The 22,080-nt window shown below is 59.9% G+C and overlaps 2 protein-coding genes and 1 long non-coding RNA gene across 10 annotated transcripts in view; 1 reads left to right on the top strand and 2 right to left on the bottom strand.

The window, feature by feature from the left end:
* Il21r (interleukin 21 receptor) overlaps positions 1 to 3,446 on the bottom strand; it is a 55,220-nt gene extending 51,774 nt beyond the window's left edge. Inside the window, exon 1 of the mRNA XM_058582638.1 lies at positions 3,166 to 3,446. The gene's annotated coding sequence lies outside the window, so the exon portion shown is untranslated. The remainder of the gene's footprint in view (positions 1 to 3,165) is intronic.
* On the top strand, positions 672 to 3,334 carry LOC124099446 (uncharacterized). 5 transcript variants are annotated; one of them, XR_006853952.2, is made up of 4 exons: positions 672 to 838; positions 2,361 to 2,401; positions 2,582 to 2,731; positions 3,068 to 3,334. It is a non-coding gene; the product is annotated as an uncharacterized LOC124099446 (long non-coding RNA). The 5 variants fall into 5 exon arrangements; XR_006853954.2 differs by having other exon boundaries at positions 672 to 843; XR_006853953.2 differs by lacking the exon at positions 672 to 838 and adding an exon at positions 850 to 2,106.
* A 652-nt stretch (positions 3,447 to 4,098) lies between the features above and the next one.
* The window catches only part of Il4r (interleukin 4 receptor), a 33,929-nt gene continuing 15,947 nt past the window's right edge, over positions 4,099 to 22,080 (bottom strand). For 3 of the 4 annotated variants that reach the window (XM_046454547.2, XM_046454549.2, XM_046454548.2), the window contains exons 2-10: positions 19,862 to 19,949; positions 18,004 to 18,142; positions 17,592 to 17,743; positions 15,581 to 15,732; positions 11,128 to 11,284; positions 9,996 to 10,095; positions 8,574 to 8,652; positions 7,067 to 7,116; positions 4,099 to 6,362 (exon numbers count right to left, since the gene is read on the bottom strand). In XM_046454547.2, the coding sequence (XP_046310503.1) occupies positions 4,862 to 6,362; positions 7,067 to 7,116; positions 8,574 to 8,652; positions 9,996 to 10,095; positions 11,128 to 11,284; positions 15,581 to 15,732; positions 17,592 to 17,743; positions 18,004 to 18,142; positions 19,862 to 19,931 (2,400 nt within the window). In that variant the 5' untranslated portion in view covers positions 19,932 to 19,949 and the 3' untranslated portion in view covers positions 4,099 to 4,861. Of the gene's footprint in view, positions 6,363 to 7,066; positions 7,117 to 8,573; positions 8,653 to 9,995; positions 10,096 to 11,127; positions 11,285 to 15,580; positions 15,733 to 17,591; positions 17,744 to 18,003; positions 18,143 to 19,861; positions 19,950 to 22,080 lie in introns of those variants that run through there. The other variant, XM_046454550.2, reaches the window with a different exon arrangement.

The following is a 22,080-nucleotide window of genomic DNA, read 5'->3' as shown; positions in this document are numbered from 1 at the left end:
CGTTGCCATTTCTTTGATGGTGATTTACACCCTCCCCTCCCCCGTCCACAGAGCCTTCGGAATTCCATCCAGAACAAGGGCAGCCGCCCAGTTAAGGCACCGGCGTGGGCAGGCATGCTGCTGAGGGCCTCGCCTGCACCAACGTACTCCACTCCCCCCACACCGCCTCCATGGAGATACTATTATTTCCCCCACTTTACAGATGAAGCAAGCACAGAGAGGTCGCCTACTGGCCCGGTGCCACACAGCTGGCCCTTGGCGCTCCCTGATGCCTAGTATTCCTCAGGCTCTCCTTTGGGGGGCTGGCGGGGTTGTGGGAGAATGAAGGGAGGAGGAAGGTGGGGTTAGGTGGGTGCGGTCTCTGCGGCCGGGTTCCCCGCCCCCCGCGGGACCTGGAGCAGCTGAGATGAAGACGGGCGCTGGGGCCCCTGTGGGCCGCCAGGGGGCAGCAGGAGTCAAGCAGCCGAGCTTTGGGGCGCTTTGCCGGAGGCTTTTCTGTGGCCATCAGTGGAAGCCGGTGAGATCTGAGCCAAGGGCTGAGTGACCTGCTGGGAACACTGGGGCTAATCAAGATCACCTGGTGTCGCAATCTGTCATGTGCTTCCCACGCCACCGCCGCGCGCCTCCCTCCTCTCCTATCTAGGAGGAAACTGAAGCCCAGAGAGGTTAAGTACCTTGCGCCTGGTCACACAGCACCGAACTGGAGGAGGCCGAGGGTCCAACGAGGCAGAGGGCGCGGCCCCGCCCCTCCAGGCCGCACGGGAGAGAAAAGCTGGTGACTTGCCCCTTACATCACGGGCAAGTCCCACGCGGGAACATGGGGCCCTGACGGCACCGGGTGAGGTCAGGCCGCCCCTGCAGCGGGGGCTCGAGAACGCGCTGGGTTTTTTTCTCTCTCTTTTTGGTTTTTAATTAATGACCTCCGTGGGAAAATAATGCCAGAGGGTTGTGAACAGGATGTCAGGGAGGGACTTCTCCAAACCCAGCCGCCCACGGGTGCCAGGTGCCCGGGGCACGGGGTTTCCGGTGGCTTCCGAAACGGGCTTTGAAGAGAAATCCAAGCAGATGCACTCGGGAGCCCCTGGGACCCCATCTTTGTCAAAGCAGGAGTGGGGTGTGGTATTGGGAGGGACCCCCCAAGGGGGCAGCTAGAGGCCCCCCAGAGCCAGCTGGGCCCTTCCAGAGGGGACCAGGCCATCCCCAGCCGGCTCTGATGGTGCCACCAGCACCCTGCCCAGTCCCCACCACGCTGACTGCCAGGAGAGGGGCTCCGACCTGCCACCCCCTCCCCGTGGCTCTTGGGGTGCCACGTGGGTGCAGTCTGTTCCCCCTGGTTTTCCTCCCTTCTAGATCTTTCTCTCTTGCCTTCTAGGCCGAGGTGAAGGAATAAATGTCGTAGGAATCAAGTTTAAATGTTAGTAAACAATTTAGAGCAAAGATAATCGCTGACGGATGGCCATGGAGTGAGATCGTAAGGTCCTCGGTCGCACTGGCTGCCCGTCCAGGCGAGAGGCCACCTCAGAACAAGCCGGGAGATCTTTCTGCTGCGATTTAAACACAGCGGGACCCCCAGAGCTGGGCTGCGTGGGGTCCCCAGGGGGAGCACGGAGAGGCAGAAATGGAACCCAGCTCTGGGGACAGAGGGACAGGGGGGCCTCCTGGTGGAGGTCAGGACTGGATGAGGCCAGCAGGGTGGAGCCCCAGGATGTTACCTGGTAGAGACCAGGGGACACTGGCGAGGTCCTGAACCACCTGCGGACTCTGCCAGCAAGGAGGCTGTCACCAGGGGTGGCACCTCAGCCTCGGGCCTCTTTTGTTTATAACTCACCAAGTGTATGGTGTCCTGTCCTTGGGAACAGGAAGTGGACTGGGGTCATTCCCCTCTAGCCACAGCTCCGTGGGGTTCATGGGACTCTAAAACCCCTCCCTAAGATGACCCTAAGAGGAGCCAGAGTCCCCGCTCCTCCCTCTCCCCAGCCTCCCTTCCTGCAGACTTGAACTAACATTTGGCCCTGGCTCGGGATCTCGGCTTTTGTTAGCTTCAACAGTCACCCCTCAAGGAGGAGCTGACCCTAGGTCCCAGTCACCAGGGAGCACCGCCAAGGGGTGGGCATGAGCCAGGGAGCCGTGAGGGCCAGGGAGGTGCAGGCTGGGGAGGCGCAGGCCGGGGAGGCGCAGGCCAGGGAGGCGCAGGCTGGGGAGCCTGGGGTCATCAGGAGACCCTGCATGGAGGCCCGGAGGAGGCCCAGGGGACCGAGAAGCTTTGGTTTCCAAGCCATCTGCACCTTCTTGTATCGCCACCTGTGTGGCCAGGCTGGGTAGGGGGACCCACAGATTCTATCACCTTTTCTACTTTACAGATGAGAAAACTGAGGCCCAGGCGGGATTAAGGGACAGAGGAGTGAGTAGCCAGGCTTCACGCCCACGGCCCTGGGGCTTCCTTGACTTAATGGGAGATCAGGGGCCAGGTTTTAAGGACATTTTTAAAAGGTCCTTCCTTGGTCAAGGAAATTCTGGGAGGCCTGGCAGTGGGTCCCCTGATGTGAGTCGGCTCATTCTGATGGGGATCTTTTTGTCCTAGGGCAAAAATATTAATGAGGAGGATTTCGACCATCCCAGTTAGTGCTGTCAGGAGGAACGTTCGTTCTCTGCTTCTGCAAGGTGGAAGGGAGCCTTATTGGGGGAACACTTCCAGTAGTTCCTCTTCTTCTCCTTGGCTCCAGATTCTGGGGTACCTTAAGTTCGTGTGGGATTGGGGGAATTGACAGGAGGCTGCTTTCTATTGCACCGGGTTTCTTAGTGCGTAGGGCTCACGGGTGTTTATGCTAAAATACAAACTCCTCACTCTGGCCCCATCATGCCCTGGCCATGGTCCCTGGCTCACTTCTCCACACTTCTCGTGCCTCAGGGACTTTGCACGTGCTTGACCCTCCTCCAGCATGTTCTCCCTCCAGTTCATCCTGGCTTCTTCTGGTCACTGCGGGCTCAGGTCAAATGTCACCTCCTTGACAGCCTCCCTAAGCACCATCAGCACCCTGTATCCGAGCTCTATTTGCTTTCTTTGCAGCTCCTGCTGGTGTTTGCAACATAGGCGCTCAAGATCCCCTGCCCGCCTCCCTGGGACCCACCCCATTGCTCCATCTGCTTGGAATGTTGATCACCTACAGGATGATGAAGATCCAGCCGCAGGCCCACCACGAACCCTTTCTGTGGTCTTGGCACAGTGTAGCAACCAGGGGCTGGGGTTGCGCTCAGCGGTGGAGCGCTCGCCTAGCACGTTCGAGGACCTGGGTTCGATCCTCAGCACCAAATAAAAATAAATAAAATAAAAGTACTGTGTCCAGCTGCAACGAAAAAATAAATATTAAAAAAAAAAAAGGTGTAGCAACCAGGGTTGCCATCTGCCATGAGCGCCTCAAACATGGCCAGCGCTGTCTGAAGTTCCCTCCCGCCTCCAGAGCAGCTGGTATTGCTGGAGAACTGGCGCCTGGAGACAGTCCTCTGCTAGCGACAGACGGCCCGCCCTCCACCATTGACAGACGGCCCTGCCTCCACCAATGAGGGTCGGCCTTCCCTCCACCAATGACGGACGGCCCTGCCTCCACCAATGACGGACGGCCCTGCCTCCACCAATGACGGACGGCCCTCCCTCCACCAATGACGGACGGCCCTGCCTCCACCAATGAGGGTCGGCCCTCCCTCCACCAATGACGGACGGCTCTCCCTCCACCAATGACGGACGGCCCTGCCTCCACCAATGAGGGTCGGCCTTCCCTCCCTTGGATGACAGACGGCCCTCCCTTCACCGATGACGGACAGTGCGCTGGGCATGCGCCATGAGGCGCTCGTGGCCCAGGCTGGGCGTCCTCTGGGTCACGCCCCTCGTCGCCTCTGTCCCTCCCCAACACCCCCGTAACTGGGTTTCCGGGATCACTTGTTAAGTCCGCTGACTGCTCTCGGGTCCCGCCCCGGGGAACCCAAACAAAGGCCACCGGGCACTTAGCCCCGAGCCCCGCTCCGCCCGGGGAGGGCCCGTGTGCTCAGAGCCAAAGTCCCCACCGCGGTGCCGCCGTCTGTTTATTCAATAAACAAAAAACACAGAGATAAAGGACCTTTATTTATACAAAACTCCCGCCCTGTCCTGTTCCACTGTCCCCAGCAGAGACCAGGTGGTAAGGCGACCTTGAAGGCATGCACACTGCCCAGCCCCGGTGCCGGCGGTCCAGCTGCAGGGCGCCCGGCTTGTGTACCTGGGACCCCCTTGCCCCAGGCTTGCAGCCGGCACAGGCAGCTGGCGGCGACTGTCACTACTGGTGATGACCGTGTTTCTGGCCTTGTCTGGTGCAGCTGAGCTGCTGCACCTCGGATTATGGACCCAGAGCAGCTGTGTTGAGGGGCCCCCACCCCGCGCCCTGCAGCTCGTTTCCCACCGTTGCCAAGGCCTCCCAAGCTTTCCCTCCTTGGTTTGCCGGATTCTGGGCTCAGCTTCCAGTTCGGGGAGCTGGGGCAGCACAGGGTGGGGGACAGAGTGCCCTGGGCAGGCCAGGGCGGGCCAGGCTGCTGGGGAAGCTCGGACAAGCAGCCAGCTCCTGGGAACTCTCAGTCCCTGTAAGCGCTGCCCCGGGACAGCTGCCCCGGGCCTTCCACTCAGTGCATGTGCTGAGTCCAGACGGTGCCCGGGGAAGGGTCCGTCTCTGCAGCCTCAGTTAGGCCAAGTTCACGGCTTCCTTCCACAGAGCTCTGGCAGGAAGCTCTGGTAATCTGCCCGCTGGGCTGCCCCCGGGCAGCATTTCCCAGGCAGGGGTCGGCCCAGATCCAACCCACAGACTCTACATCCCGAGGGCAGAGACCCAGGAAAGCCTCAGGAGGAGGGGCCCGTGGAGACCAGGGCCACTCTGGGGGTCTCACTTGAGCTTGGAGCACTGCAGGGGGCCGGGCATGCGGACTGGAAGGACAGTGAGGACTTGCTCTCCTCTAAGGCACCCAAGGGTCCCTGGGGTGCTGGAGCGAGGTGGGCCTCCAGAGGGAGCCCACCTGGCCTGGGGTCCAAGGCCCCCATGGGGCTCCCTGGGGGTGACGACCTGTCTCCACAATGGCAGCCACAGCAGGGGCCGGCCACCACGTGGGCCTGGCCACCCCCCTCCTGGCCTTGGTGCTGCTTCAGGTGGCCACACAGGTGGCAGGTGAGGGCTGAGTAGACAATGCCACTGCCCAGGTCATCCCTGAGGGGGTCTGGGGGTAGCAGGGGCTTCTGCCCGTCCTCTCCCTTGACCTCCGGCTCGAGGCCCAGCTGCCCGAAGAGGGGGCTTGGGAGGAGTGAGTTTTGGGGGCCGTGCGGTGGCTCCATGTCCAGTCCAAAGGTGAACAGGGGCACGGTTAGCGGAGCCAGGTCCCCGGGGAAGCCAGGAACGAGGTTGTGGAAGGGCTTGTAGCCCCGGTCCCCGCTGCCAGCCCCAAGTCCTGCTGTCCCCGTGCAGGGGGCACTGGGAGTGAGCAGGCTGGAGAAGGCCCTGTACCCGGCTTCTCCAGAGGGGCCGGGGCCCGCCCCGCTGCTGTCCTGGGCGCCGCCCTGCCCCACCGCCTGCGCGAGCTCCCGGTAGCCGCTGCTGGGGGCCGAGGCGGGCACCGTGGCCGCCCGGTGCTGCAGGACGCTCTGGCGAAGGATCTGCTCCCAGGTTTCCGGCTCGGGCTGGAGCTCGGTGGGGGGCTCTGGGGGCCGGGGGACACGGGGCCCCTGGGAGGCAGGGCACCCAGCCAGCTGTGCGTCTGGGTCCAGCGCCGCGGGGCCCAGGGCCTGGCTCTGCAGGCTGCGGTAGGCAGGGTTGTCTGCGACGACCAGGGTCCCCTCGGAGCAGCCCGGGCTGGCCGGGCCCTGGCTGGTACTGGCCGGAGGAGCTGGCTCTGGGTGGAAAGGTGGCCCCTTGTCCTCAGAAGCAGCCCCCTCAGGCCCCACGCTGGGGAGGGCACTGTCCCCTCCTGGAGGTGGGAGGCAGCACAAGTCCCCCGAGCCCCGCTGGTGACAGCCGCCATCCTGTGCTCCCAGAAGGTCCAGAAACAGGCTCTCTGTCAGCCTGACCATGATGCCCTCGCAGCCCCCCTGGAAGCCCCCGCTGTGCTCGGGTGATGGGCAGACGCTGGCCTTCTCCTCCTCCTCCGCCTCCTCCCCACGCTCCACCGGGGCCTCCAGCAGCTCCACGCACGGGGCCACGCTGATGTTCTCCGGCCAGAGGACCACGGGGCGCCACGTGGGCTTCTCAGGGCCCGGGAGAGGCCCGCCCGCTGCAGCCTTGGGCTCCTCGTCCCTCTTCACGTCATGCTCCAGCAAACAGGGCAGCAGCTTGGCCAGGCACGTCTTCCAGTGTCTGCAAGGGAGCAGCTGGGTCAGGGTCAGTTGCCCTTGGCCAACTCCTATTCATCCTTCAAAGCCCAGCGGAAATCATCCCTGACTGACCCTGGTGTGCCTCCCGGCTTAGCAGTCAGGCTCCCCGGCTAGACTGAGAACCCCTGAGGGCAGGGCCTGTCTTACTGCGGGATCCCTGGGGCCCAGTTAGAGCCCAGCACCTGATACACACTTGGTCTATTGACTCAGGCAAAGTTCCTAAGGGGGACGGTGACATTTAGAAGGCAGACCACAGCCTAAGCCAGCACAGTGAGAACGCTCGTGGGGTCCACGGGCTGGAGCAGAGTCCAGGAGCTCCCACGAGGCCCTGCGGGGACAGCTAACAAGGACAGGGAGGTGTGTCCTATCTGAAGGCTCCGGAGAGTGGCGATTTGAAAAGAAGCGAACAATCAGTGGGTTTTTAACAGTGATGGCAGCCTCCCTGCTCAGGCCAGACTGGGCACTCCCAGGGGCGTCCAGCATGTGCCCGTCCTGCCTGTGAGACTTGGGGGTCCTAGCTGGCAAGCAGCCCACTCCCCCAAACACCCCTGCTCGGCCCCCTGTCCACACCAGGAAGAGAAAGCCAAGGTGAGGGGGGGCATGGGACTCTGTCCTCAAGGTGGGGTCACTGTCCCGAATCTAACCCTGCCAATCCGCACAGGCCGTGACCCAAGGTCAGGTACGTACGGGCACTTGGTTGGTTCCTGGGCCGGGGGCCGCCTCTCCCACAGCGACACCTGAAACAGAGACAGACCATCAATAGCGCTCCCCGCCTGCCTGGTGACGGCTGTGTCCAGGGGGTCTGCGGTGCAGAGGTCTGGACGTCGGACCGGGTGGGGGGCAAGCACGGGTGGTCAGAGTCACCTGCATTCTCAGCCTCGCTCTCCTGGGAACCACTGAGATTGTCCTAATAATAACGGTGACTCTGGCTGGTGACAGAAGTGGCCGCGGAGCTCTGCCACTGCCACAACCGTGGGTCCAGCCTGCCCTGGGATGAGCTTCAGTGACTGGAGGCAGAGGACGATGCTAGGCCAGCTCTGGGCAGAGGCCCCAGGATGCCCTGTGACCTCCCACCCTTGAAAGCTGGGCCACTGTGCTGGAGGGTGAGTGGCCCATGGCATAGTTACTCCCACTCTGCGAGTGATGGTCGCCAGCCACTGGATCCCTGAAGGAGGCCCAGCCCAGCCCCAACCGCCAACCTGCAAAGGCAGGAGTATGTAAATGGTGGCCATTGCAACCTCTGGGTCTGGGGGTCATTTGTTATGCAGCAACAGCTGACTGATACACTGACGGTATTTGTAACGGGCACCTCGCGTGGGCTTCTCAGTGGATCCCCCACCAGCCAAAGAGGTGAACACGTCACAGCCCTCGAGGGAACCTGAGGCTCAAGTTCAGCAACCTGCTCCTCCTACGCTGCAGCTGAGTGGCAGGGCCAGGACCCAAGCCAGCGCCAGTGGACTCAAGTCCAGTAGGGTCTCTGAAGAATCTAGAGAGGCCTCGTCCCCCCTCCATCCTAGGGAACCTGACACCACTCAGCCAAATCCATGATGGGGAGCTGCCCCTGCCCTGCCCTGCGGGGCTCAGGCTCTCCACTGCTTCCTGGGGACCGAGTGAGGAAAGGGCAGGGCTTCGGGCCAAGGAGAACTGAGATGTGCTGAGGCTTTGGGCGGCTTCCTGGTCTTAAGAGGAAGGCACAGAAAGTCTGCCACCTTCCGTTCCCCACCTCTGAGAGGGGTGCTTAACCACTGAGCCACACCCCCAGTCCTTTTTATTTTTTTTAATTCAAGACAGGGTTTCACTAAGTTGCTTAGGACTAAGTTGCAGAGGCTGGCCTCAAACTTGCGATCCTCCTGCCTCAGCCTCCTGAGCTGCTGGGTTACAGGTGTGCACCACTGTGTCCAGCTCTGCCCTCTCCTGTTTTGTACCGGCCCTGGCCTGGGCAGTGATATAGAAATGACCCAGGCTAAGAGACCAACCCCAGAGGGGCCACCCCAGACTGGAACAGTAGCCCCGGGAGCCAAGGGGAGGGGACAGGAAGTCTCTGGACTGCATTAAGTCCTCCATCACCCTGCCCTGCAGCGGCTGCTGACCTGTCCCCTTGCCTTCCCCAAAGCCAGGGCATATCCTTGGCCTCGCAGGCGAGTGGAGCCATGTTCCCAGCCACCCAGGTCCGAAGCCCCCCACGCTCGGCTACCTGGGAGTCCTGGATGACGATGGCCATGAGGGGGCTGCGGGCCGGGTTGGGGATCTGGTCCCACCACTCTTTCTTGATCCTGAGAGACAAGAGGAGAAGCTGTTGGTCTCTGATCACGGGCCGGTTAACGCTCCGCTCACGACAACTGGCCCGTCCTCCGAGCCTGAGGACGCCTCGGGGACCGTGCCGACAGGTGTTGCTCCGCGGGATCCTCCCGGTGACCCCGTGGGACAGATCCTGCTGCTCACCCCTTCCCCAGACAAGGAGACGAGGCCCCAGAGAATCAGGATAGACTCAAGCTGCAGAGAGACGGTTCTGGGCTTCCTGCGAGGGCAAGCTGTAGGGGGAGGTGTGAAGTGGCCTGAGAAGCTGGGGGGCCCAGGAGACAGCGTCTCCCCCTCTTCCTGCCTCTGTCTGGAGTCCCAGTGCACTGTCACGGGGAAGGACGGTCCACGTCTTGAGCCAGCGTGTGTTTATTGAGCATCTACTACGTACCCCTCACCTAGCCAGGTGCCCTGGGACGTCTGGGAGGAGCCCTGGTGACGTCTGGGCAACTGGCTTTCTAGGTGGGGGCACGGAGGGTGCAAAGGCTCAGGTGGAAAACATGCCCCGTGCCTTCAAAGCACTGCCCAGAGCCTGGAGGGGGACGGTGAGTGGGGACTGGGAGGGACATGGGCATTGGGGACACTGAGGCTCAGAGAGCAGAGGCCAGCCTTGGGCCACTTGGAGGCATCAGTGATAAGACATGGAGGGGACTTGGATGTCCCGCCCACCCATATGCCCAGCCAAGGGTGGGCCCCTCTCAGCCACCTGGAATCCCATGGGGGGACGGCTTGCTAGTTCCATTTCAGAGCAGGGAGGACTGAGGCTCAGAGGCTCAGAGGCTCCGTGACCCACGGAGAGAACTCACTGCAAACAGGCTCCCCCGCTTTCCTCCCAGCCCCCTCCGAGGTGAGGGTGGGCTTCCCAGGTGGGTGCCTACACCCTCAGACTCACTGTCACCCTGCAGAGGAGGAGCCCAGCGTGTCCGTCACCCGCCACCGGGTGCCAGGCTGGGATTCCGACCTGAGTCCCTGACTCCACCAGGACAACTGTCTCTGCTCTCCTGGTTCCTGCCACGTGCCCCAGTGGCTGGGCCAGAGCCCAGGCACCCAGCGGGATAAGGGGGCAGGGGACGGCTCCATCTCCCTGGTGCCACCCCCGTCCCCCACTGCCCGAGACGCCTCCTTCTCCCCAGTCAGGTGCAGCTCAAGTGCCCCATCCCAGGAGCACGCGGAACATCTCTCCGTCCCCCTCCGTCTATTCCCTTCAGGGTCCCTGTACCGTGGACAGAGACGGCTGCATGAAAGGGCCAGGCGAACAGAAGGGCCATCCCCACCCCCTGGCTGGCCGGTGGCATCGTGGCTGAAGCGTGGCACTCACTTGGTGACGCTGTAATAGCAGGACAGGCAGATGGCCATGATGACCAGGCAGGAGATGCCCACGCCCATCGGCAGGCGCTGCACCAGAGGCGGCTGGTAATCTGCAAGTGGGGAGCACAGCGGTGAGCCCGCGTCGTGCCGGGGCCAGCCTGGGGACCCTCCTCCCAGGCCCTCTATGATCTGGCTGCCCAAAGCCCCTCCTGTCTCACTGCCAGCTCCTGTCCCCCTGAGCCCATGGTCACATTTGCATCCCCACCCTCTCTGCTCCACCAAAGCTCAGCGCCACCTCGTGACCTTGAACTTGCCCCTCTCTGGAAGTAGAGCTGAGTGCACCAACTGGAGCAGGGATGCCTGAGCTCAAAGCTCACATTCATGTCATCTTCACCTTCTCCCGGCTCCCTCTCTACCACTGTCCCCTCCCCTGACAGTGTATCAGTCAGGATAGGTAGGTCCAGCTGCAGTAACAAATAAGCCCACGGTTTCCATAGCCGAGCACCACAGACACACACTTGCTCCCATTACAGTCCAGTGCAAAAGTTGCTGTTTTATGTCTTCCTGTTGCCTGACTCTGACTTATTTCTTTGTTTACTTTTCGTCTCCACCTCCAAAAACACTCCTCAAGAGCAGGAACTTCCCTCTGCTTTGTCATTACCATGTTACCCCCAGCATCTAGCCCGGGGCTGGCCACACAGCAGGAGCTCAGTAAATATTTGTTGAAATAATTAGAGAGTGTCCAGAACTTTGTATATTTGCTCTATATTTCCCTCTCCCTCCCCAGGTCAATAGGAGAATCCAAACAACCCAACAGCCAAGCCCCAGCTATGTGGCTGACCCTGGGTTGGTCACTGGAGACAGATGCGAAGCCAGTTCTGCCTACAGAGCTCAGAAAACAGCAACTTTTGCGTTGGACTGTAATGGGAGCAAGTGTGTGTCTATGGTGTTCGGCTATGGAAACCGTGGGCTTATTTGTTACTGCAGCTGGACCTACCTATCCTGACTGATACACTGTCCGTGGGCGATTTGGTTGCATGCAGTTAGACACACCCCAGGATATGAAGAGCCAGGGGGAGTTTCTGGCCACAGAGTAAAAGCGGGGTGTGGAGATTCCAGCTGCTCCGGACCCCCATACTCACAGTTGTGCCACTGAGCGCTGGGGCTCCAATCGCTCCAGGTGCCGTTGTAGCTCTCGGTCCAGGCTCTCACCCGCACCTTGTAGGAGACCCCGGACTTCAGGGTGCTGGCTGCGAGGCGGAGAGTGGGTTCCATGTAGGTCACATTGTAGATGATGAACTGGTGGAGGAAAGGGAGATGTCAGTGCGCCACCAAGGCGGGGAGGGGCGCCGTCCTTCCCTGCTGACCTGAGCCCATCTGCTAGGTGGAAGAGCCCCTGGCCTGGGCATGGGGTGGTGGGTTGATAATGAAAACGTGCCTACTCCCCAGCTGCTGGGATTCAGTGGGTTCATGGGGACGAGCATCTGCATGGGGCCGGGAGCACAGGAAGCCACAGTGTCTGACGCACGGGGAGGGTCCGTGCACCCCCAACCATGGTCAAGGGCCTTGTCCAAACTATCCCTGCTGGGAAGTGACCACCAAGACCTCCTGCAGAGTGAGCCAGGCACCTTTTCTTTTCTAACAAAGGGAGGGGGCCCAGGGACCATGACAGCCAGGCTCAAGATGCCCCTGGGGACCAGGAAGTCATTGTCTTGCGCAGCACCTGTGACATGAATCCGGAGAAGGGGACAGGATGTGGCTGCCCGTATGTGACAGTAACGTCCAGCTACAGGAACTCTCTCCGGCTCGATGGCTTTGGAAAGGCCACAGGGGCAGGGGCTCAGGGCTCCTCCGAACAACACCAAGCCTCTCTGGCCCACAGCCCTCAAGGAGCTGGACGCCACCGATGTCACAGGAGCTTGGGGGCTGTCCTTCCCCAGTCGAGCCTCGGCTGAAACCACAGCCACAGCCAATGCCCGAAAGCAGAGAACCCAGCTGAGCCGTGCCCACCTCCTGCCCCACAAAAATGGACCTCACAAACCATTAGCCCATTGACCATCATCCCAGATGTGGGGCACGTAGGAAAGCCTAAACCCAGGGGCTGGGGGTGTGGCTCCGCGGCACAGCACTTGCCTAGCACACCTGAGGCCCCGGGTTCAATCCCCCCGCACCACCCAGAAAACCAAAACCCCAAACAAACTTGAAACAAATATTACCTTTTTAGAGTTCTGACCTTTTGAGAAGCCCTTTCCCCAAATAACAGGTGAACAATTGGAGCATTTGAAAAAACAGACATATGTATTGCACATGCATACAAAAATTACAGAGGGAGGATCTATAAGTTCTAGATCCTTTTATTTATTTGCTTTTGCTACTGGGCATTGAATCCAGGGGTGCTCTACCACGGAGCCACATCTCCAGCCCTTTCTGTTTTTCATTTGGGGATGTGGTCTTGCTGTGTTGCTGAGGCTGGCCTTGAACTTGTAATCCTCCTGCCTCAGCCTCCGAGTCACTGGGACTACAGGTGTGCGCCACCATGCCCGGCGATCGCCAGCCTAGTCTAAGGCACCTGTGTCAATTCCATTAAAATATTTGCAGAATTGAAAATGTGGGGGCTCATGCGTGAGACCCACTACCCTGATAGGGACGCGGTACCGCAGCATATGGAACCCAAGAAACCCAAGAGCCAATGTGCGCGCCTCCACCTTTCCTTTCCAGAAAGACTCTCGGCCTGTTGGCCCCATCCTGCAGTCCCCTCCCCTCCCCGGCCAGACAACAGCGGCCAAGAGGCTGGGGTGGGCGAGACCAGTATTCCATTCCAAGTTTTTTCGTGCCAGGTGAATTTTCACTTTATGTAAATATTACTTTTAGCCCTGCCCCCCTAAAAAGCTTCAAACGTGGGGAGCAAAATTAAAGCGTGTTCATGATCCATTCTAAAGGAAGGCGGCTGCCCAGAACTCGCTTCCCTGCAGGACCCAGACCCACGCGCCCTCTCCCCCCTCAGGTCCCAGGTCCTGGAGGCTTGGCCTCTGTTTGTGAGTTTGGGGAGACCCCCGGACGCAGGGTGAGCCATGGGGGGATTTCACCACAAGCCGGGCTCAGGGCTGCTGGAGAGGCTGGAGGGGCAGAGCTGGGGGGGCAGAGCTGGGGGGCAGGGCTGGGGGGGAGAGGTGGGGGCAGGGGAGGATGCTCTTTCCTTTCTCCCTCTTTTTGGAGTAAGCAAGAAGCCACCGCCAGGTTATGTCACCAAAGGAGTCCCACAGCCTGGAGAGGAGCAAGGCACTGAGAAGTGTTTTACCAAGACACCAAACAGATGCCAGGGCTTCCAAAGAACTGCTTGTGGTTTGTTTGTCTTTGAATGAAAAGGTCAGAAACATCCGGGGCAGGACAAAGACCAGGGGCTCTGGGGGTCACGTCCTTGCTCTGCCGTGTCCAGGGGGGACCCCAGGAGAGGTGCTTCACCCCCCCCCCACCTTGGTTTCCCTCATCTCTGGGGGTAAGGCCGAACCTGCCCACCGACGGGCGTTCACAGCATAACATGTGCCACCTGCCGCTGGGGACACAGAGTACGTGAACCATTGTTTTCAAAGCTGCAAACAGACGGGTGGCCTAATCTGCTTGCTCACTGCAAACCCCTGACCCCAGACTCTGCAGCCCCGGGGCTCATCCCACAGATGCCATGAGTTTTCATGGCTCCAAATCTCTCCTGCAGTCCCCTCGACCTGGCTAAGCTTCTTTCCCTCTCTCTAGGACACTCCTGCGCGCCCCTCAGTGCCCAGGTCCCATTCCCTCCCCATACACAGCCTTGGCTGGATCCCCGGGGATGATGGACTAACTGCATCCCGCAAAGTTCTAGCATCTCGGTCTTCATCCCACCTGGCCGGAGCCGCAGTGCGGCAGACACAGCTGGACACCTGCCCGGAATCTGTGCCATTGGGTTTAGGCACCCAGTGATCCAGGAAGGTAAACTGTCCCCAGCTCCAGGGTTGACCCCAATCCATGGCCTGTGGTTGGTTAGAGGGGAGCACGTGACCAGCTCTAGCCAGCAACCCAAGTCTTTAGGTGCGGTTCTGTCCTTGGGAAGAGGATGGGGGATGGGGCGGCTCTATAGCGTCTGCCCCGCCAACAGCAGAAGCTGGACTTCATCTTTCTGTCTCTGCCCTGGCCAATCAGAGCACTCCGCCTGCACCTCCCTCCTCTCACGTACAGTGATTGGTTTAGAGCCTGACACAAGATGCAAGCCAGACCAGTGAACATCATCCCTAAGATTTTCCTGGGACTCCTGGAGGGGGGCATTCCAGAAGCACTTTTCCCACCATGGCTTCTGGCTATAGACCTTGGGACACTCCACAATGGAAGAGCCTGCCTAAAGACAAAGTCAACACAGAATAAAGAAGGGTCCTGGATCCAGCTGTGCCTGAAGGTGGCCCTAGAAATAAGCCAATTGGTAACATTTCTTTGTCCTCCATAGGTCAAACTTCCCTCCCTGTCCAGCAGCCCCCCTAGCCCATTCCCTGGACTCTCAGTGAACCTTGCACAGGTCTAGACATGGGAGGACACTTTACTGACCAAACCCAACCTGTCCCTTCTGAGCATCGGCACATCCCCTGCTCTCCGAGCCTCTGCTGTGGGCCCAGCTGCCCCCTCCTGCTCCTCCCCCACATCCTGGCCCAGTGCCAAGTGCCCAGACCCAAGACACAGAATCAGTCCCCAGCTACCCCCTGACTTGGCCAGAGGGAGGAGCCAGTGACAGGAGCTGACCTGGGGTCCTAGGATGGCTGGTGCCTGCTCCCTGCCTGCTAAGGCCACCAGCCTGGGACCCCGGCATGTCGCACAACAGACCTGGCGAAGGCTGCTGTCTTATAATTATAGACGGTGTGTGATCCAGCTCAAGGTCCTGCACCAGCCACACAAGTGCTCTGCCACTGAACTTCATCCCCAGCCTTCGGTATGTTTTTCGTTTTGTTTTGGTTTTGCGGAGCTGGGGATTGAACCCACAACCTTGTGCATTCGAGGCAAGCACCCTAGCAACCGAGCTAGAGGCCAGCTCAATGCGTGGGTTTTAACAGGAACCGCTCTCCAGCGCTGTGCTGGGGGCCAGGATCACTCACGATGAGAAGCACATGAGGGCCCAGCAAGGACACTGATCTGGCTATCTGGTCTTCTGGGGGCAGAGTCTAAGCCTGCAGCCTCCTCCTTTTGACAAAAGGGAAGCTGATGACCAAAGCCACTCCAGGGAGACTTGTTCCTCTGCATGACATGAGCCCAGGTCATGGAGTGACCATCTCGCTCAGGGACTCAGGCTATTGAAGAGTATGGCGATGACCACCTGCAATCTCCTGCATCCCTTTGCTACTGGGAGACACAGATGAGGCCCTTCTGTGACAGCTGAGGGGCAGAGAGCCGCAATAAGGCCCCCTTTCTGTCCCTTGCTGGTCAGGGACCAGGAAGAACAGGGCAGAGCTGGGTCTCTAGGTCCTGGGATTGGGGTCCAGTTCCAGGCCTCGTCTCCAGCTCCCAGCTCCAGAGCCCGGGTCTCTGACACCCCCTCGGGTTCCCAAGAGGCCGCTAGAACCCCATCGCGAGCTCACTCACCTCCGCAGGGTCGTTTTCATTCGAAATGTTGACCAGGTAGGTGAGCTCCTTGTACAGGGTGCTCCCTGGAGGGTACGGATTGCTCCACGTCAGCAGCTTCGTGTCGTGGTCGCTGGTGTGAACCGTGAGGTTCTCGGGCGCCCTGGGTTTCACTGCGGGAGAAGCGGTACCTGCATGAGGGGCGTGTCCGGGGATGCGAGGCCCCGCCCCCGCCCGGCCGCTGGCCAATGAGAGCTTTCGGCGGCTGCATCTCTGCGGCTGGACGGCAGGTGCCACACAGAGAAAGCCATACAGAGAAGGGTCATCGGAATAGCAGCGACCACGCTGCTAAAACTCCACGTGGCGCTTTAGTGGTTATGAACTACCTTTCCACCGACGGGGCAAAACCTAGGAGCAAAGGGACCCGGATGGCTCTGCCAGTTTGATCCTGCACAGCGTGGCCACATCTGTACTATTATTTATTGGGGTAGGTGGCTTCATCCTGAGTCGCCTGTTTGAAAACGGCCTCCTCTTGGGTGATCCCATCCACGAGGTCGTAGGTGTAGATATGCATAAAGACCAACAATCCAATCTGCACATGCTCATCATGATTCTGGCGACCGGGATGGGGAATCCGGGCCTCGTGCATGCGCGGTAAGTGCTCTACCACAGAGTTTCTTTTCTTTTCTTTTTTTTTAAATATATATTTATTAAAATACTTAAAATAATTATATTCATTTTGCATTTTTTTCTTTTCATATTTTTGTTGGTGCATTATCCTAGTAATGAGTTTGGTTGCCATATATTCCTACATGAACGCAATCTGACAATCTACCTCGGCCAACACTATTCCCTGGCACCTCCCCATTCCCTCTCTTCTCCCCGTGTCTCTCCTCCCCTCTGCTGATCTCCCTCCCATGGCCACCAGAGCCCCCATCTTTCTTTTTCATTTTCCACTCTTGAGAACACACACGATCCTTGATTTTTTTTAGTTTGGCTGATTTCGTTAAGGTTCTCAAATTCCACCTATTTTCCCCCACAAATTCCGTGGTTTCATTTTTATTTAGGGCTGAATAAAACCCCACTGTGGATGTAGACCACGTTGTCTTTATCCCTTCACCCACTAAGGGACACCTGGGCTGTTCCATCATTGGGCTTTTGGGAACGGTGCTGCTGTCAACACGAGTCGAGTGCCTCACTGAGGTGCGATGGCTTTAATTCTTTAGGGTAAACACCAAGGAGTGGTGTAGCCCCATCAGATGTTCACCCCCAGGTTCTAAGATTGACTTTAGAGTTCCTGCATGAGGCAATCCCAATAACCTGGGGGCCACCACCCATGAGCAGGACTTCAGGAAGCACAGATGGACAATGAAAGCCACTATTATGCATAATTATAATGTTCCCATAAAAAATAAAGGGTATAATTTAAAAAACCCAAAGAACAAAAGCAAAAGCCTTTAAATTGATTAATTAAAAAAAAAAAAAAAACAAGACTCATTGATGGAAAAGATCAAGTCTTTTGAGAGACCTGGCCTTGAGTACTCTCTCTACTGCTGAGAAGCTGTGCGATTTAAGGAGGGTCGCTCACCTTCTCTGAACTACAGTTTATTCACCTGCAAAAGGGGATAATAAATCTTTTTTGGAAACTGAGACTCGGAGAGGTAATGTGACTTGCCCCAGGTCACACAGCAATAAATTCCTGCTTTAAAATCCTCTTTAAACAACACAGGAACAAACTCCTGGGAGAATTGCTGCGGGGACTCTGGGGACGGGGTAAGATCGGCTTTCCACGAACACTCTACAGAGAGGGGAAGCGCTGTTCCCAGCTCCTTTTGTGATCTGCAGCGGGCGTGTGCTCAGTGGCTGGGCCTGGTGTCAAGACGCCTTCCTGGGCCCAAGACGGGAGGACCGAGGTCCAGGAAGGGGCAGGAACCCCACCAGGGTTGGAGGGACACAGGAACCTCTTGGGTCACCTTCTGCCCTGGAGCCGGCCAGCGCAGGACACCCGCGCCTTCCCCTCCCGGCCCCTCACCGTGGTCGCTGGGCTTGAAGAGGCCATGCCACACCTGCTGCCTCCCGGCCCACAGGACCAGCTGGTAGGTGTCGACTTTGACCAGGTCGTCCATGGGCATGATGCACACGCACGTTGCGCCTGCGCTGTTCTCGGGGATGCACGTGCGGTTCCTGCAGACGCAGGTGCTGAGTGAGGCTGGCTGGGACCCGCAGATGTCCCCAGGACGTCAAGGAAACAGGTGCTCCTCCAGCTTCCCCCCACCCTGACTCGAGGACTGGGTCCGGGGGCTCTCGAGCAGCCAGGGTGCGGTGGGAGCAGGGGACCAGAGTGGCCTTGCGTGCTGCCTCCAGCCCTCCCCCCCACCCACCACGGCCAGCCCTCTGGGCACCTCCTGGTCCCCAGCCCCAGCCCCAGCCCCGCCAGGGCTTACTCGGAGAATTCGAAATCCAGCCAGTAGGACAGATGGAGCTCCGCGCTGCAATTGAGGGGACTGTCCAGCTGCCACTCGCAGGTGGAGACGCTGATGTAATCCGAGAAGCAGGTGGGCTCACGCAGGACCCTCATGCTCCCTGTGGGGACACAGCATTGCCTGAGATGCTCGGAGCCCAACAGCCGGGGGGGGGGGGGGGGGCGCACCCAGGAGGAGGGAACCAGCCCAATGCGGGCGAAGCAGAGGGTCAAGTCCCCAGAGCCGGGCCAGGACCAGGGCACTGGGGCTTCAGGTAGCTGTGGGGCCCGTGGAGGAGAAGGAACCCCATGCCTTTGTACCCGGTGGGAACCCAACCGGGTACAACTTGGTCGAATGAAAGGAAAAAAAAAACTGGGCGCGGGGGTGCACGCCTGCGATCCCAGCAGCTCAGGAGGCAGCGAGTTCAAGGCCAGCCTCAGCAAACTTAGTGAGGCCCTGAGCAACTCGGCCAGACCCGGTCACTACGCAAAAAGGAAAAAGGGCTAGGGGTGCAGCTCAGTGGGTCAGCACCCAGGGTTCAATCCCCGACACCCAAACAAAACAAAAAGAAAAGAAAGAAAAAAGAAACGAGTGCGAGCCAGGGGCCACTATCCATCTGCCTCCTCCCTGTCCCCTTCAGTTCCCATGCCCTCTGCCTGCTCTGTGCTCAGGAGGCTACCTGACCCCCATGGTCGTCTCTGCCCAGGTCCCTTGTCCTCTGGCTTCTAGTAGGTTCGGCCACAGGAGAGGAGAAAGGGAAGGGTGGGCAGAGGCTGGAGGGCCGCATCAAGCAGGGGGCACGGGGTCCGCTAAGTTGTCCCAGAGCTCTGGGCCACCCGGCTCCAGCCTTGAGCTTCAGGCTCAGCACTGTCCCCTCCCGGTCCACACCGATGTGCTCTTGTCCGGCGGACAGGGCTTGCGACGTTAGGGGGAGGGCCCCGTGAGAGGCTTGGGAGCCCAGGAACCATCTCCAGCTCATCTCAGGCCCAACTCCGGCCCCGCCCACCCAACACCAAGCCCCGCCCCTCTATCCCAAACCCCGCCCGTTATCCCAAGCCACTCCCCTCCCAAGCCCCACCCACGTAAGCCCCGCCCATCTACCCCCAAGCCCCGCCCCTATGTCCCTAAGCCTCTCCCCTCCCGAAGCCCCGCCCTGTCTCAAGCCCCGCCCCTCCCGCAGCCTTCTGAAGCGCACGCCCTCCCCTGGGGCTTGGGTGGGAGCTTTCCGAGGCATCCTGGACCCCCCTCTCTCCTGTGCCCCCCTTCCAGCCTGTCCCCAAATCTACCTGCCAGGTGGGCCCAGAAGCCCTGTGTCTCCTTCTGACCTGGGTCCTGGCCCCTCCTGTCCTTTCCTGCGGCACCCGGGACCCTCCCTGGCCTCACCCCTCCTGCCCCTCTGCTCAGACCCGCCCGCGCTGCCCCCCAGGCCCCTCTCCTCCTGCTCCTGTCCCTCCACAGTGGTCCCCCTCGGGTCCTCCACGTCCTGAGCCAGGGGGCTTTCCACTGGGGCCTCTGCTGAGTGCTCCCCCAGGACCACTATCCGGCCCCCACCCCAACTGCCCCCTCATCCCCCACGTCGCCCGCCGCCCTGCACCGGACCCTGTTCCACGTTCTCCTTTTCCACCTCTGATGACCTTTAGCGACAACCTTGAGTTATTTCTTTGCCCTTCAAGGACAACCGTGAACTTCCACGAAAATAACTGCACTCAGGACCATTTGTCACTGGCTGTCCCCTCCCCCTGCCACATAAGGGGATCTCTGCTCTGTTCGCTGATGTGCCCCAGGACCTTGGCACACCGTTAAGAGTCAATAAGTGGACGGTAGTGAGATGGTGACTTACCAACGACTGTCACCCACACCAGGATCAAGCAGCTCACAGGGGACAGGGGGTGGGAGCAAAGCCACCCCATGGGGAGATGCCAGGGCGCCTGTGGAGAGAAAGTGGCGTTAGTGCTGACTGGGGTTCTGGCTCGCTCGCCCCACACAGTTTTCCCAGCCCTGGGCACTTGTGCCTCTGTCCTGAGGCCCCCAAGTTCACTGCACTCTATAGACACCAGATGCCACCCAGATTCACAGGGCAGAGGCTCAGCCTGTTCCAGGGGAGTTTCTTCGTGGGGCACTCTTGGAGAGCCGTCCCCACACATGCACGATGACTTCAAGTGTAAGCACCAGCTCTGTCACTTACTGGCTGTCACCCTTAGGCCACCTGTGTTTCAGGGCCTGGTCTCCCTCATCTGCCAAGTACTCTCCAGGAGAGCCCCGTCTCGCTGGGGTGTGGCGGGGGTCACATGCGTGGAAATGTGTGGAGCCCTTACGCGGTGATGGGGACACAGCACAGGGACACAGCGCAGGCTGGAGAAGTGTCCTCAGCCACCTGAGCGCATCCCTGCTGCTGAACAGCAGCGCCCCGTCCAGGCAGTCTGTGAAGAGGGGTGTGGTGCCCACTAGAAAGTCCAAGACCAGGCGCAGGCCCTGTGGGGGCAGGCGACGGCTTCGTCTCCCCTCTCTGTCCCCTGTGGCTGTCCCCTGTGGCTGTCCCCGTGGCAGAGGAGCAGGAAGCTCCCGGGCCTCCTCCTAAGGCCCTCACCTCTCTTATGAGACACTCGGTCACTTCCCTCGGGCCTCCTCGGTGTATGTCCCTGAGGATGCAGTTCCAACACACGGACTTGGGGACACATTTAGACCATGGCCCCCTGTTCTTGTCCTTCAGAAAACGGCCCCGAGGCGGAACCCCAGGAGCAAGACGTCAACTCTAACTCCTTGTAAATGTGACGTGTGTCAACTCTAACTCCTTGTAAATGTGACGTGTGTCAACTCTAACTCCTTGTAAATGTGACGTGCTGGCTTAGCGCCGCCCCCCGCCAGCCATGTCCCCCCAGGCCCAGTGTCCCCTCCCCACTTGGGTCTCTGTGTTGGGGTCTCTAGGTTGGCAGCTCGGGTTGGGGGACCTGCGTCTTGAGGTCTTTGGGACCCTCGGGCTTCTTTTCCTGCCGCCCAGGATGGCCCCGGACGCCCCCCAAGGTGCGCAGCATCGGGCTCGGCCACAGGGACGACTTCCTGCCCCCCCAGATCCCTAACCCCTGCGGGAAGTGCCCCGCGACTCCGCCCCTCAGGAGAGGCCACCTAGTGGGCCCCCAGCCCTCCCACCTGGCCATGGGCCCTCCCAGCTCCAGGAATGAACTGCGCCCATCACACTCAGGGCGCCTCCCCCCACACAACCTGCCTCCCTCTGTCCCCTCCCGGCTCTTCCTGTCCTCTCAGAGCCCCCAGCCCTCACATCTGAAGGGCACAGTGACACACGCACCTCCCTAAGGAGTGATTGGCACCTGGGATGGAACCCAGGGCTGCTCCACCACTGAGCCATCCCCAGACCTTTTAAGATATCTCATTCAGAGTCGGGGTCTCGCTGAGCTGCTTAGGGCCTCGCTAACTGGCTGAGGCTGGCCTTGACCTTGCGATCCTCCTGCCTCAGCCTCCGGAGCTGCTGGATTGCAGACGCCTGACTGAACCGTCCTTATAACTCTCCATTCATCGCAGTTGATGGTCACTCAGGCCCCCGGGCACCTCCTAAGTACAGCCCATGGCGTTTGACGACGGGCCACATCCTGAGGACTTCACCGTGTGAACCACACAAACCTAGGTGGCTAGGTTCCTCCTGGTGGCCTCTTGATGCCACCAAGAGATGATGTGAACTGAGATGTCTGAGGCCCTGCTGGTGTCACGTGACAATCTGTTATGCGATAATTTCTTTAAAAATCCGTCGCAGGCGAGCCCTCTGCCACAGTGACAGACAGGAACAGAGGCGCTCCACTGCCACTCCTCAAACACCACTCGGCCTCTGGGGGACCGGAGGTGTTGACACCCGTGTCACCGCAAGCAGGGGAGGAGCACTATCCTGGGCCAGCTGCAATGGTGACAACGGTGTTCTGCACAGAGGGGACTCCGAGCTCCTTGGGGAAAGTGCCAGGGGACTCTGGGGACCGTCCTCAAGGGACGATGGGACCTGGCACCAAGACCAGGAATCAGGCTGGACGGGCCAAGGTGGGCCAGTGGAAGACA

Source organism: Marmota monax, unplaced genomic scaffold, assembly GCF_021218885.2.
Source record: "Marmota monax isolate L192 unplaced genomic scaffold, Marmota_monax_Labrador192_F-V1.1 WCK01_AAM20220418_F8-fsc00086, whole genome shotgun sequence".
Taxonomy (NCBI): Eukaryota; Metazoa; Chordata; class Mammalia; order Rodentia; family Sciuridae; genus Marmota; species Marmota monax.
Note: the sequence above shows the minus strand (reverse complement) of the source record. Positions and strands in the feature narration are given on the sequence as shown.